At 40.8% G+C, this 12,362-nt stretch overlaps 2 protein-coding genes and 1 long non-coding RNA gene across 6 annotated transcripts in view; 1 reads left to right on the top strand and 2 right to left on the bottom strand.

The window, feature by feature from the left end:
- LOC148337581 (uncharacterized) overlaps nucleotides 1–5,275 on the bottom strand; it is a 28,154-nt gene extending 22,879 nt beyond the window's left edge. For all 4 annotated transcript variants that reach the window (XR_015843235.1, XR_015843236.1, XR_015843233.1 and 1 more), the window contains exon 1: nucleotides 4,902–5,275. This is a non-coding gene — a long non-coding RNA (uncharacterized LOC148337581). The remainder of the gene's footprint in view (nucleotides 1–4,901) is intronic.
- Nucleotides 536–3,437, top strand: dut (deoxyuridine triphosphatase). Its single transcript, XM_088296537.1, has 7 exons — nucleotides 536–697; nucleotides 1,328–1,478; nucleotides 2,151–2,242; nucleotides 2,322–2,366; nucleotides 2,533–2,607; nucleotides 3,155–3,225; nucleotides 3,307–3,437. The coding sequence occupies exons 1-7, from the start codon at nucleotides 598–600 to the stop codon at nucleotides 3,361–3,363; spliced, it is 591 nt and encodes a 196-aa protein (XP_088152663.1). The 5' UTR covers nucleotides 536–597; the 3' UTR covers nucleotides 3,364–3,437.
- A 244-nt stretch (nucleotides 5,276–5,519) lies between the features above and the next one.
- Nucleotides 5,520–12,362, bottom strand: part of fbn1 (fibrillin 1) — a 59,621-nt gene continuing 52,778 nt past the window's right edge. Inside the window, exons 61-66 of the mRNA XM_088295713.1 lie at nucleotides 11,165–11,281; nucleotides 9,431–9,559; nucleotides 9,224–9,343; nucleotides 7,958–8,189; nucleotides 7,692–7,875; nucleotides 5,520–7,306 (exon numbers count right to left, since the gene is read on the bottom strand). Coding sequence (XP_088151839.1) covers nucleotides 6,920–7,306; nucleotides 7,692–7,875; nucleotides 7,958–8,189; nucleotides 9,224–9,343; nucleotides 9,431–9,559; nucleotides 11,165–11,281 — 1,169 coding nt within the window. The 3' untranslated portion in view covers nucleotides 5,520–6,919. The remainder of the gene's footprint in view (nucleotides 7,307–7,691; nucleotides 7,876–7,957; nucleotides 8,190–9,223; nucleotides 9,344–9,430; nucleotides 9,560–11,164; nucleotides 11,282–12,362) is intronic.

Here is a 12,362-nt window from a genome sequence, read left to right as displayed (position 1 = left end):
GAACACAGTGTACACTTGCATTATCGACAGTGTTCCAAATACAAAAAATTAAAAAACGTTCCAAATAATTACAACCGTTGCATCATGCCAGAACAGGAATTCAAACGTGTAAGCCGACAAGCGTAAACAAACAAACAAACGTGTCATGGCCTTGAAGCATACACCGAGAGATCTCGTTTGATAGATTAGCCCGTTACGTTACTACCATACGTCAAGGCGCCCGCCATTTTCAATGTGGCAGGTCCACAGTATGTTCTATAACTCACAGATCTACAGTATTTTGTATAACTCATAGTAAATTGTCACTTTTGTACTTTAATCCATTTGAAGAATCTCTACTTTCATCAAATTACTTGAGTGAAGGAGTCAAAACTATGGAAGCCCATTTCCGAGAGTAGGATGGATGCATGCATAGATCATCATCTTTCTGTTTACACAAATATGCATGTATCTGCTTATACATAAGGAGTGTAAGAACGTGGGGTTCTTCATCGACCACATCCAATATGGTGGTGACGTCCACGCGAGTCAGAGCTCAAAGGCGTTATCTATTTTGACGCTTCTATCACACACGCCCACTCATCGAGAGTAGACATTATGACACTAACATTAATGTGTCCACGCTCTCTGAGAAAACTGTTCTGTTCGAGTCTTTTAAGGAGGCGTTCTCACTCTCGGATGACCAATCATAACAAAGGCAAGCACCAGGCAAAGATAGCTCTTACGCATGTCTCTACAAATAAAGTTGTATTGTATTGTACGTGATATTAGCTTCATGAGCGTTTCAGTGAACGACATGTTTAGAATAATATATATCCGTATTGTGATGCGAATACGTAGATGACATCAACAATGCATCTAGTTTATTCAGCTATAGCGTGAAAGCTACATAGGATGCATTTCGCGTCCGTGTCGAAGCTACAAATACAGATGAACTCCCGCGAGATGATGGCCGTGACGCGTATTTATGACGTGAAAAGGTCATCGTGACGTTTATTTCGATCGAGTTTGTTTCATGTTAATCTTTGTATTTTCACTTAAAGATATAATACACATGGTAATGTTTTGATATTTTGATATCAAACATTTTATGCTCGTATAATAGCTTGTTCGTCGGACAAATGTAAAACGTTTTGGAGGCGTGGCTAAGGTCAAGCCCGCTATTTTTGAATAAAGTGCGGGGAAAACATTCATTCACAGACTTGCAGCGCTTTCTTTACTCCTGACACGAGAAAAGGAAAATCGCCTTTATTATTGTGACTGTTTGATTTTCGCTGTTTTTTTTCACGTTGAATCGTTTCTAATCTTGCAAATATGCCCGGCCTAGAGATTGCAGATGCTTGTGAAGTTTCTCCATCAAAAAGGCTCCGAAGCAACCATGCCGAGGAAAGATCCGTTCTTCGCTTTGCTAAACTTTCGGAACACGCCACGACACCAACTCGAGGCTCCAGTAGAGCAGCTGGATATGACCTCTACAGGTTACTTTTTTTCCTTTTTTTAATCAAATTACTGAAAATTATGCAGAAATAACTCAAGTGCATTTTTTTGAACACTCAACGTTTTATGTTAAAATTCTTGGCTCCATGCTGGCTATATGTCCAATTGGTTGCCTGTTTCGAAAACGCTATAAATGCGATTTGTAAAGAGTTAAAAAAAAATAGATGTGCATACTATCCTTCTGCTGACCATGAACACATTTTATTTGTAATTTAGAGGTCACCAATGTGGTGTAATGATGAAAAATGTGTCAAATATTTAATGTTATTTTTGCTATTCTTTTCAAAGCACATCTCTATCTGAGTGAAATTGAAAATTACAATTTGGAAAATAAATTCCTAGTTGAGTGCACATGAACAAATCATACAATTTGTAGAGAGGAGCTATGAGGAGATGATTTATCCTTTTGATAGTTTGAGCAAATTTCACAAGTGTTTATCAAACTGGTTGCCGTCTACATTTAAGTGGTACAAAAGAAGTAGCTTGTTTCAAAATCATTCAGGACGTTATTTAAGAAGTGCTGGCTGACAAAAGATTGTACAAGCAATCTATGAAAAAAAATAGTATGGATAAAAAAATACAGACTAATATGCCTTGTCACAAACAAGCACACAGAAAAACAAACTTTTTTTTTTTTTTTTTTATATATACAGCGCATATGATTACTCAATTGGCCCTATGGACAAGGCCGTCGTGAAAACTGACATCCAAATAGCAGTACCACATGGCTGTTATGGCAGAGTGGGTGAGTTCTTTTCCGAAACACACACACATGTTAAAAAAAAAATAAAACCCAACCCAAAACCTTTGTCAATTTGTTCCAGCACCGAGATCTGGGCTCGCAGCAAAGCACTTCATTGACGTCGGAGGTGAGTGGAATGTCAGATTCCTCCAGTTTTCTACACCACTGACAAAATGCCATACATCTTTTTCCTGTTTAAGATGATAAAAGACATTAAATTGGGTGTAATTAAATTCTTCAGGTTGATTTTAAAAATAAATAAATAAATAAATCCCCCTCTTGTGTATTCTCAGCTGGAGTTGTTGATGAGGACTACAGGGGCAATGTGGGCGTTGTCTTATTTAACTTAAGCAAACAGACATTTGAAGGTGAGTTCTTTTGTTGCCAATAATACTAAAGATAACCCAAGTTAAATATCATTTGTATTTATTTGGAATTTTAGTTAAAGAAATAAAATAAATAAAAGTGAAAACCTATGCTTTTTTTTTTACCTTAAAAAAATATTTTTGGTCCGAACCACACTTTTATGACATTCATAAAAAGTGAATACAATAATTTGCAAATCCTTTAGTAGATGTATTTTTTTTATTTGCTGATGCAGTTGGTTTGTAATTTGGTGAACCTTGCCTTATCCTTTCTGCTTGTGATCCTTTTGGTCTTCTCCCTTTATAGCTAATGATGACACTCACAATCAACATAGTCGCCTGTGGAATGTTCCAATTTTTTTTCAGCTTTTATTAACTGCTCTTATCGAAAAAGTATCAATAAAAGTAACATAAAAAAAGGGGTCATCAGTTTCAACATTTAAACATCTTGACTTTTATATTCAATTGAATATATGTTAAAGGATTTTTAATTCCGTTTGAAATCGATGTCTGACACAATGTTTAAACTTTGTTTTGTATATCCAAACAGTTAAAAAGGGTGATCGGGTTGCTCAGCTGGTTTGTGAGAGAATCGCCTACCCAGAATTAATTGAACAGGAGGTAAGAAGCCAAAGTACACTTGTGCAAAGATGGTTAAAAGTTTTTCCATCTAATTATTATAAATGAACATGTCTTTTTCAGACACTGGATGAGACTGAGCGAGGGGCAGGAGGGTTCGGGTCAACCGGACGTAACTAAAGACTTGAATGTTGAATGTTTAGGAGCAACTGTTTTGGATGTGTTAATAAATAAATATATTATTTGAACATCAAGTCTAGTTTGCCCATCTTTTGTTTATTTTTGCAGTATTTCATTTCTCCACACGGGGGCGGAATATGACAAGGTTAACATGAACCTGCCCGGAAACTGTACGACTTTGAGTGGCACACACATAATGATGGAAAAACGCAATTTTGTTTGTCATAAATGAAGGTTATTCTGTTTAATTCCTTTTAACTGTGTTGGGATGAGAGGGACTGTTTTTTGATGCTACAAAATCAGTAGAGTAAGTTAGTGCATTTCACACTTAGGCCTTCAGTGAAGTCCTACTTAGTCCAACTTAATTGAATCCCCCTCATAATACCTTCATTTATGACACCACGGCTGGTCAAATCATACACAAAAACAACTTACACAAAACTGAGCGAGTGTATCGGCAATTAAATCCACACCGTTCTCTCCTTCGGCCGTTGTGGTTTAAAGAAGCGAGAATATATTTTACATTTTTGAACGGTTGCCAGTTACGACTTCCAGGTGTGTTGATTCCGCTGAGCGCTGCCCCCTCACTTGCGCGTATCCAATCACAAAACGTGTTCATCACCTTCAGTGTACAGCCATCCAGAAGGCTCACAATAAGCAACTCGTGATCTGATTAGCTAAGGCAACTGCCTATCAAATCGAAAGCTCATTGACTGACAGAACAGATGCCATCACGATTGTATCAGAAGCCCTCGGACGAATATGCGTGCTTGTGCTCGTGATGGGAAAATGAAGTATTTTTGAGTCCTCTAGATGGCACTGTTGGTTTAAATCAGGGATATTCAATTAAAAGTCACAGATGTCCACTACTAAAATTTCTTCGAATCAAAAGATCCGAACCAAAGTCCAACTTCCCTTATTGTCTAGCCTATGTTCACGTTTTTATATAGTTTCAATATTTAGAGTAATTTTGAATGGAGCACACGTATATACTAAATATTTAGCAATGTTCTCATTTAACACATTCCCAGTCAAATACACATCAGGCATTTATTTCATATTCAAGAAAGTGTAAGAGGCTTCAGGTTAAAGAATTTAAGGCCGACACTTCCAGAAAAAAAGGAAAATATCTCCCGCAGAAATAAATCAAGTGCTGAGCATTGAGTAAACGTCTTTCCCGTTTTTCTTAAATCAAAGAGTTGTCCGCCTAAAAAAAGGGAATGCTTAATTTTCCAAGTAAAACAGGTCAACATGTTCAGTCAACAAACACTGTCCTAATGAAAAACAAATTGAAACTGAGCTTTGACGCCACCGTTTCTTTTGACATTTTTTTTTTAAACTTCTCTTAATGTGAAAAATGACTTTGTGACAGAGTCAGTGGCATTAGAATTTGGCTGATTATTTTACACACCTGCTCTTTGTGTTTTCCTTTAAATAATGTATGGGCAACCGCATTTAAGCACTCATTCGCAACTGTCCCATCACTGAAGGTTTTTTTTAATGTTTCCCCGAAGTTGGATGTTTTTGCGTGCTCTCACCTCAGATTTCAGCGGACAACTTTGAGCAAAAGAGCAGTGCCTTGTTTCGTAGTGTCTGTTCGCGTTGGTGGGACGGTTTCGGAGCATATGATGCACACTGGTTTGAAACCGGCTGAAGCCAAAATGAACATCAATTTCTCCATCCATTCATTTTTTAAAACAACTCGCATCGATCTTGGTAACTTTCGAGCAAGCCAAGCTTTTAGTAGTACTCTCTTCCTGTCTGGTGCGCAATTGGCAGTGGATCGGAAACAAAAGATTTGATTGGCTCAAATCAGTGACGCCTTTGCCGTAATAGTAGCGACCACGTTTGCGAATACGCCCTAAAAAAATCTGTTCGTGTCCATTTATCATAGATTGGTCATGGGTCCGGTCCGAACCATCAGTCGGTCCGAATCCGTGTACAATATGGCCGTAAATGGCGGACACATCACGACTGGTATTGTGAAAGCTGCCTGGCAACATGAGATAGCTGAATTCTGATTGGATAAAAATACAACACTAGGAGATAATGACATCAATATGAAGAATATGATCATGATTTCTTGATTATGTTAGGCCGGAAGAGAAGGCATTGAAGGTCCGCCACTGCCATACATTATAGGTAAGAAACAGATGTACACCAAAAGAATGTTTTTATTGTGAATGTTCAACTAAACCCCCACTGATGTGAACAAGAACACAGACTGGTGTCAGGCTGGCCTGTGGTAATGCGGCACTGATTGTACGTGTGAGAGAATTGTGTGGCCGTGAAGGCCTCAGTGCATGATCAGGAAGGTCCAGATTTGCCATCATTAATGTCAGAGGAGTGTATGTCGGTGTGCGGATATGTGAAAATATACAGTTAACAAAGAAAGTAGTTGGTCATTATAAGCACCATTACAAACCTCTGTAATTCCAGGGGTTTCATCTCGTTTACAAAGGCATCATAGATTAAAAGTGGCATCGATTATTACAGTATAAACACAATTTACATGAAATATAGAGAAGAGCGGTCGGCTTAAGGAAGATCGCAAACATGAAATCGGAGCGGCTGACGGAACGTCAGACTTTTGTATGGTAGTACAGTGCATTTCGAAAGCTATGTGGTTGTGTTGCTAGCACCAGTAAATATGAAGGATCCAACGAAAAAAAAGGTGGACAAGCTTTGTTTAAATACGCAGTTGGAGTTGTTCAAGCCAGACACAATTACATCTCAATAGTCCTTAGTGGCTTCCTTTCCTCTGCTAACTGATCTTACGATTCGACAGCTTTGTGAAGGCAGAAATGTGTTGCGTCCGGGTTTGTGCAGTCACTTACCTGAGGGGAGGAAATTAATTCATGTCAGACTAAGGGGCAGTGATGGCTAAATGAAGCTTCAAATCTGCTTGATGAACCAGTTGTAGTATTTTGGAACTCCTCTAGATGGCACTCTCTGTTCAACATTGGGCTGAAAGAACAATGAATTGCCATTTTTTTAAACCCTTTATTTAAACTAACAGTGCCATCGAGAGGACTCCAAAATACAGCAGCTGGTTCATGAAGCAAATTTGAAGCTTCATTTGCCCATCACTACTAACGGGACATCCTTTTTTGCCACTAAGGCACATTTGTTAAAAAAAAACAAAAAACAAAAAAAAACAACCATAAGTTTCCGGTTGTCCTTCTGCCTTCCAAAGTGGCACCGATCCCACATATCATCATACAACATGCGAACCAATAATTCAGAAACACATTTTCAATGGTGTTATACACACATTTTAAGTTGTAAACGCAATGTGTTCGTTTGACCGCCAGTTTTCAAGCCAGCATTCCCCCCCTCCCACAGAAATTGTATCTATGATATGTAGAATCATCTTTGGCAAATGAACGCTGTAAATCCCCCTCCCGCCTCCACAGCCCCCTCTCTTCCTTGTCTCTTTGGTGGCAAGTCTCCCAGTTGGAGAAAACAGAAGTGACCCCCCCAACACTGACTCAGAGTTGGAGATGTTTAGCCTCTTGTGGATCATCCATCTCTACCCGCCACAGTCTTGCGCTGGTTAATGCAGGATGATCTGCACCCTCATCTTCAGGATGTCCCCCAGCTGCCCCGTGAGGTAGTCTTTATCATGTCGGTCCTCGAGCTCCGTCAGCTCCTTCTTCCTGTACAGCGGGATGCTGCTGATCTGAAGGTCGTACGCGCCCGGAGCGAGGGCCTTCTTCTTGCTCAGGTGCAGGTAGCTCACGCCCTCCCTCTGGTTGATCTTGAAGTGGCCCGCTTCGTTTCCATAGTCGATGCTGTAGCGCACGTGGTCGGTCAAGGCGGACAAAGCCGGCGTGAATTCGAGGATGCGGTCGCGGTTGCTCAGGTTACTGATGTTTAGGTGGAGGTGCAGGGTGTCCTCGATGTCCATACTGGCCAGGCTGATCATCTCATTGTCAGATATCTGCAAAGTAAACAGGAAAGATTAGCCAACACATAAAAACAGATGATATGATACAGGCATATCTCCTTAATCCTCTCTAAAAAAAAGACTATAACTAGTGATAAAGATAAAGATAAAGATGTCCTTTATTAGTCCCACAATGGGGAAATTTGAGATGGGTAAATGAAGCTTCAAATCAGCTTCATGAAGTAGTTGTAGTATTTTTGAACTCCTCTAGATGGCACTCTCTGTTCAACATTGGGCTGAAAGCACACTGACTCGCCATATTTTAAACCCTTTAGTTAAACCAACAATGCCATGTAGAGGACTAAAAAATACAACAGCTGGTTCATGAAGCAAATTTGAAGCTTCATTTCCCCATCACTATCTTGGCTAACTGAATTACCTGCATGTCATCCACAGGTTCACCCTGTGTTGAATTGGTGCTGCGTCGTTTGCGCCCTTTCTTGGGGTAGCCATTGATCTTGCACTCATAGCAGGCCTCAGGAGAAAGAGAATTGTCATCGTCCTCTCCTCCCTGACTATCACTTTGGTCGCCGCCACCAAAAGCCAACCCTGTGACACAATGCCTGAAGCAAATATAAAAGCCGTTAGGCTGCCGTACACATCAACGGGCTGCATTGAAAGACAAGCTTTCACTTGATAGCATACCCTTGTCCTGCCCTGTAGTAGCCAGTGGGACAGCCACAGAGGTAGCCCCCGTCTGTGTTGGAGCATCCAAACTTGCAGGGGTTCTGGGTATTGGAGCACTCGTTGACGTCTGAGCAGCCCCCTGAAGCCTGTTCGTAGTTAAAGCCGGTGGGGCAGAGGCAGCGGAAGCTCCCCAGAGTGTTGTGGCACGACGCTCCCCCGCAGATTTGACTGTTCTGACACTCGTTCTCATCTGGGTCACAGGAAGTTGAGGGGAAGTAAACAAGCAGAAGGTCAGTGCACTTAAGCGGTCCAAACAATAGTGGGAAAAAGTCGAATGTCAGCGCTACGTGGCGATGATTTTACAGACATTTTGAAAATGTTTGTAAACAATTGGGCAGTCTTTTGTCACCCGAAAGTGTGAGTGATGTCATGGGAGAAAAACAAATGTAAACCCTTCTCCATCACGAGTTCCCAGTTTGCAGTCTTGCTATTTCACATATATTCTTTGGTCCAGTTACAACAAAATGTAGTTGTTTGTGGTGTAATTCAACCTTCGGCCACGAGAGGGCGGCACACTACTGTGTATTTCAAAGAAGAGCGAAAACAGGAGCTATTCGAAGGGCAGGGGTGTCAAACTCATTTTTCTCACGGGCCACATCATATTTTGGGTTTTGCTCGGTGGGCCATTATGACAGTGAACCTATATAAATCATCATCATATTAATATTATTCCATATACACAACAAACTGATGGATAACTAAAAAAAATCAGGATCCAGGAAATGTTCGTTTAACTACCATTCAATTCATTTTAAAAGTGTCTTTGTTAAAGAAAATATGCATGCAATATTTTAAGGTTTTTAAAATGGACGACAATTTGGTATTTTAGCAAGAAACATGAAGTTGTGCATGATTTGCCTTGGCGTGCCACATAAAATGATGTGGCAGGCCGTATGTTACAAGAGTGTGCAAATTGCAGAATTGGGACAGTACGTGTCGCGTCATCGACTTGAGCCACTGGTTGGATCGACGTCATCAAACATTGGTTGTGGCAGCATTTTTACTGCTAAAAATGACATTAATACTGCAGTTAAGTAGTTGTAAAGTAAAAACTCGGGCACCACTATTAGCGGTCACTGAAAAAATCTGCAGCACATGCGCAGACGCTCGCTACGTACGGCGTCTCCGCTGCGAGGGTGGTCGGGAATGTAAGCCCACGACGGAGGGGGATTCACTGAATAGTGGTAAGAGAAAGACAAGCGAACAAACAAGTGTTTTTCTTACCCACACACTGGTTCCACTGGTAGTGCTGCAAGTAACCTTGTGGACAGCTACAGCGGTACCCGCCCACTAAGTTCTGACAGCCATGCTGACACCTGTGGTTGCCGTCACACTCGTCAGTGTCTTTGGGACGCAAAAACACAAGATAACCCGTTTTTTTTGCATTTGATCATTCGCTACTGAGACGATGCTTGCCAGCTGTTTTCAGACCTTCACAGTTCTGGCCGTTGGCCTCTAATGAGAATCCTCGCTGGCAGTCGCAACTGAAGCTCCCTGGAGTGTTCTGGCAAACACCATTGGCGCCACAAAGATTCGGGTCTGTTGAGCATTCGTTGTTGTCTAACACATACAAAGGAGGAATGGTTCATATTAACCAAAAAAAAAAAAAAAAAGGGACAGAAGGGCAAAATAGAACAGAATAAAACGAAGCACAACACCGCAGTCCAATATTCACTCACTGGCCACTGCTTTCGCTCCACCTGGACACCATTTTTTTTTTTTTCTCGGGCATTCCAATTCACAAGTGGATAGAAGCACATATGGTATCTTGTCGGGATTTTAGTAATTACACCAAGCCTTCAACTTTATTGACATACTGTTGAAATGTCTGTCAGAATTTGTGATACAGTGATGCTGATAAGAGCACACATCTGAACATTTTCACACTATTCATCGAACCGACGCGTTACTGAAAAAAAATTGTGGGGCAAGTAAAAATAAACCACTGAAACAATGAGGTTGCAAAAGTGTGCACACCCTCATAACTGGGATGCGGCTGTGTTGAAAATGACCCAATTACATTCAAACGTTTAATGGGAGTCAGGACACGCCTGCAAACATGAACGCCAAATAGCGTTCAGATGTTCAAGCAGGCTTTTGCTGACGTGTTATTTTGCTTTCTGGTCAAAGCCCGAAGGTTTTGTGAATGCTATTTTGAACGCTTCATAATTCCTTCCATCTTGACGAAGGCTCCAGGTGGAGTTGAAGAAAAGCAGCCCGCCAAAGGAGGATGTTTCCACTTCCATGGTGGTGATGAGCAGTGTCGTGTTTGTGCTAAGTCCACCTTTCGGAATTACGGACATAAAGTTATACCTTGTTTTCATCAGAGCATAAAAAAGATTTTGCGCCTGTTTGGTCGATTTTGTTATGGTCTGATGAAACCAAAGCATTTGCAACGTAAATTCTGTGTCGCGACACAAATAGAATTTGGATGCCAACTTTGGTTCTGATGTTGCGACTCCTGCTAAATATTATTCAGATGTCAGTTCCAAGAGCAGAGTTACAGAAAATTTAGACCTCAGACCACAATCAACATCTCATTATGTGCGTGCTCCAATCACGGACTGTGTTTTGCTAGCAAACATTGATTGTGAGGAACTCTAAATTAGGAGGAACCGTTTATCGTGCTTCATGTGGGCCATGAAAAGTGTTCATTTCAAGTAATTGCTGTTGGCCGATGAGCACCAACTCCTAAAGTTCCGAAACAGCTGTTTTTTGGGGGGGCTTCCGGTTTCTCCGACATTTTTGTTGACAAATGAATAACACACTACAACGTATGTGTATTCCTTTCGGCGCTCAGGACTGAGCGCTTCTTGCCTCGGCATGGGCGTGAGGTCATGGGAGCTGCTTTATGGTCTGGAAAAAAAAAAAGCTTGCGGTTGTCAGGACAATCCATCGCCGAGTCCGATAACAAAGACTCGCTATGCTGCGCTACTACAAATGAGCATAGTGTGACATCAAAAACGGTGGCTTAACGATCCAAAAAGTGATACCGGGAAAGAAGCCATCATGAGTATACCGGCGACAGGAAGTCACAAGCGCATCATGACTCAACGTGTGTATCCCGGCTCGTTCGTTTAAGGTACACACAGACACAAGAGCACTTGAGAGGACGGAAATATTTACACGTGTCTGTCAATCCGTGTTGCGCGTGTGTTTATTTACCGATGCAGGCGGTGTGATGCTGCGTAAAGCCAGACGGACACTTGCAGGTGAACCCGCCGATGGTGTTGACGCACAAGAATTGACAGTTGTGCTGTTTTGTCGAGCACTCGTCCAAGTCTGAAAAGGAAGCGGGAGACATGACATCATTGTCGTTAAAGTATATTGTGAGCTGACCACTGTATGAGGGCTTCTCAGACAAATTCCTTTCCATGTACAGTCAGTGACCGACAAGTGAACTGCAAATGAACCTGACAGCAAAAACACAGGTGGCCCGTGGCCGTCCGAGCTCCAAACGAGCCCTGTCCATCCCTTTCTGCCAATAATGAGTTAACGTTAGCTCCTCCACACTCTTCAAACAAAATTAAAGCAAGATTTTTTTTTTAAATGCACGCAATGAAATATTTTAACTCATTTAACTTAGTTTTATTGACTTCAAAAATAATTTGCATATCTTCAAATTCAAACACTGTAACATATTAGCTGTAGATCTTTAGCATATCTCAGAACAAATGTTACCACTGGGCCTTTTCGTGCTGCTTACAACCGAACAAAAAAGTCCGTCAAGATGACTCCATATAGATCGGATTCAAGGACCAAAGAAAGTTGTCTTTGATTTAAAATCCACTTTATAGGTGGTGATTTTACATTAATTACAAGATATTGTTCAAGAATATACCTGTTAAAAATTTCACAAATAATAGTAGTAGGAAAAATGCGATTAATCGCAGTTAATTACAGAATGTTTTTGCAATTAATTTGTTAAAAAAAATGAATCGCTTCACAGCACTAATATATATTAATAATACATAATAATGCTGAACTCTCACACACAACTACCTTTGCCTTGTAGAGTGCACTTGCTCAAAACAATTTTTTTAAATGTATTTTTATTTATCTATTTATTATTATTTATGTTTGCACCAGAGAGGGGAGCTCTCCAATCTCGTTGTACACTGAGTATAATGACAGTAAAGGGCATTCGGATTCGGATTTTGAAGAGCAGCCGCGAACACTGATGACTAGTGATGGGTAAATGAAGCTTCAAATCTGCTTCATGAAGCAGTTGTAGTATTTTTGGACTCCTCTAGATGGCACTCTCCGTTCAACATTGAGCTGAAAGCACAATTAATTGGCATTTTTTTAAACAACAGTGCCATCTAGAGGACTGAAAAATACAGCAGCTGCTTCATGAAGCAAA

Source organism: Idiotropiscis lumnitzeri, chromosome 5, assembly GCF_059441095.1.
Source record: "Idiotropiscis lumnitzeri isolate Australia: NSW breed Sydney's pygmy pipehorse chromosome 5, RoL_Ilum_1.0, whole genome shotgun sequence".
Classification (NCBI taxonomy): Eukaryota; Metazoa; Chordata; class Actinopteri; order Syngnathiformes; family Syngnathidae; genus Idiotropiscis; species Idiotropiscis lumnitzeri.
The sequence above is the reverse complement of the archived record's forward strand: the minus strand, read 5'-3'. Positions and strand labels throughout refer to the sequence as shown.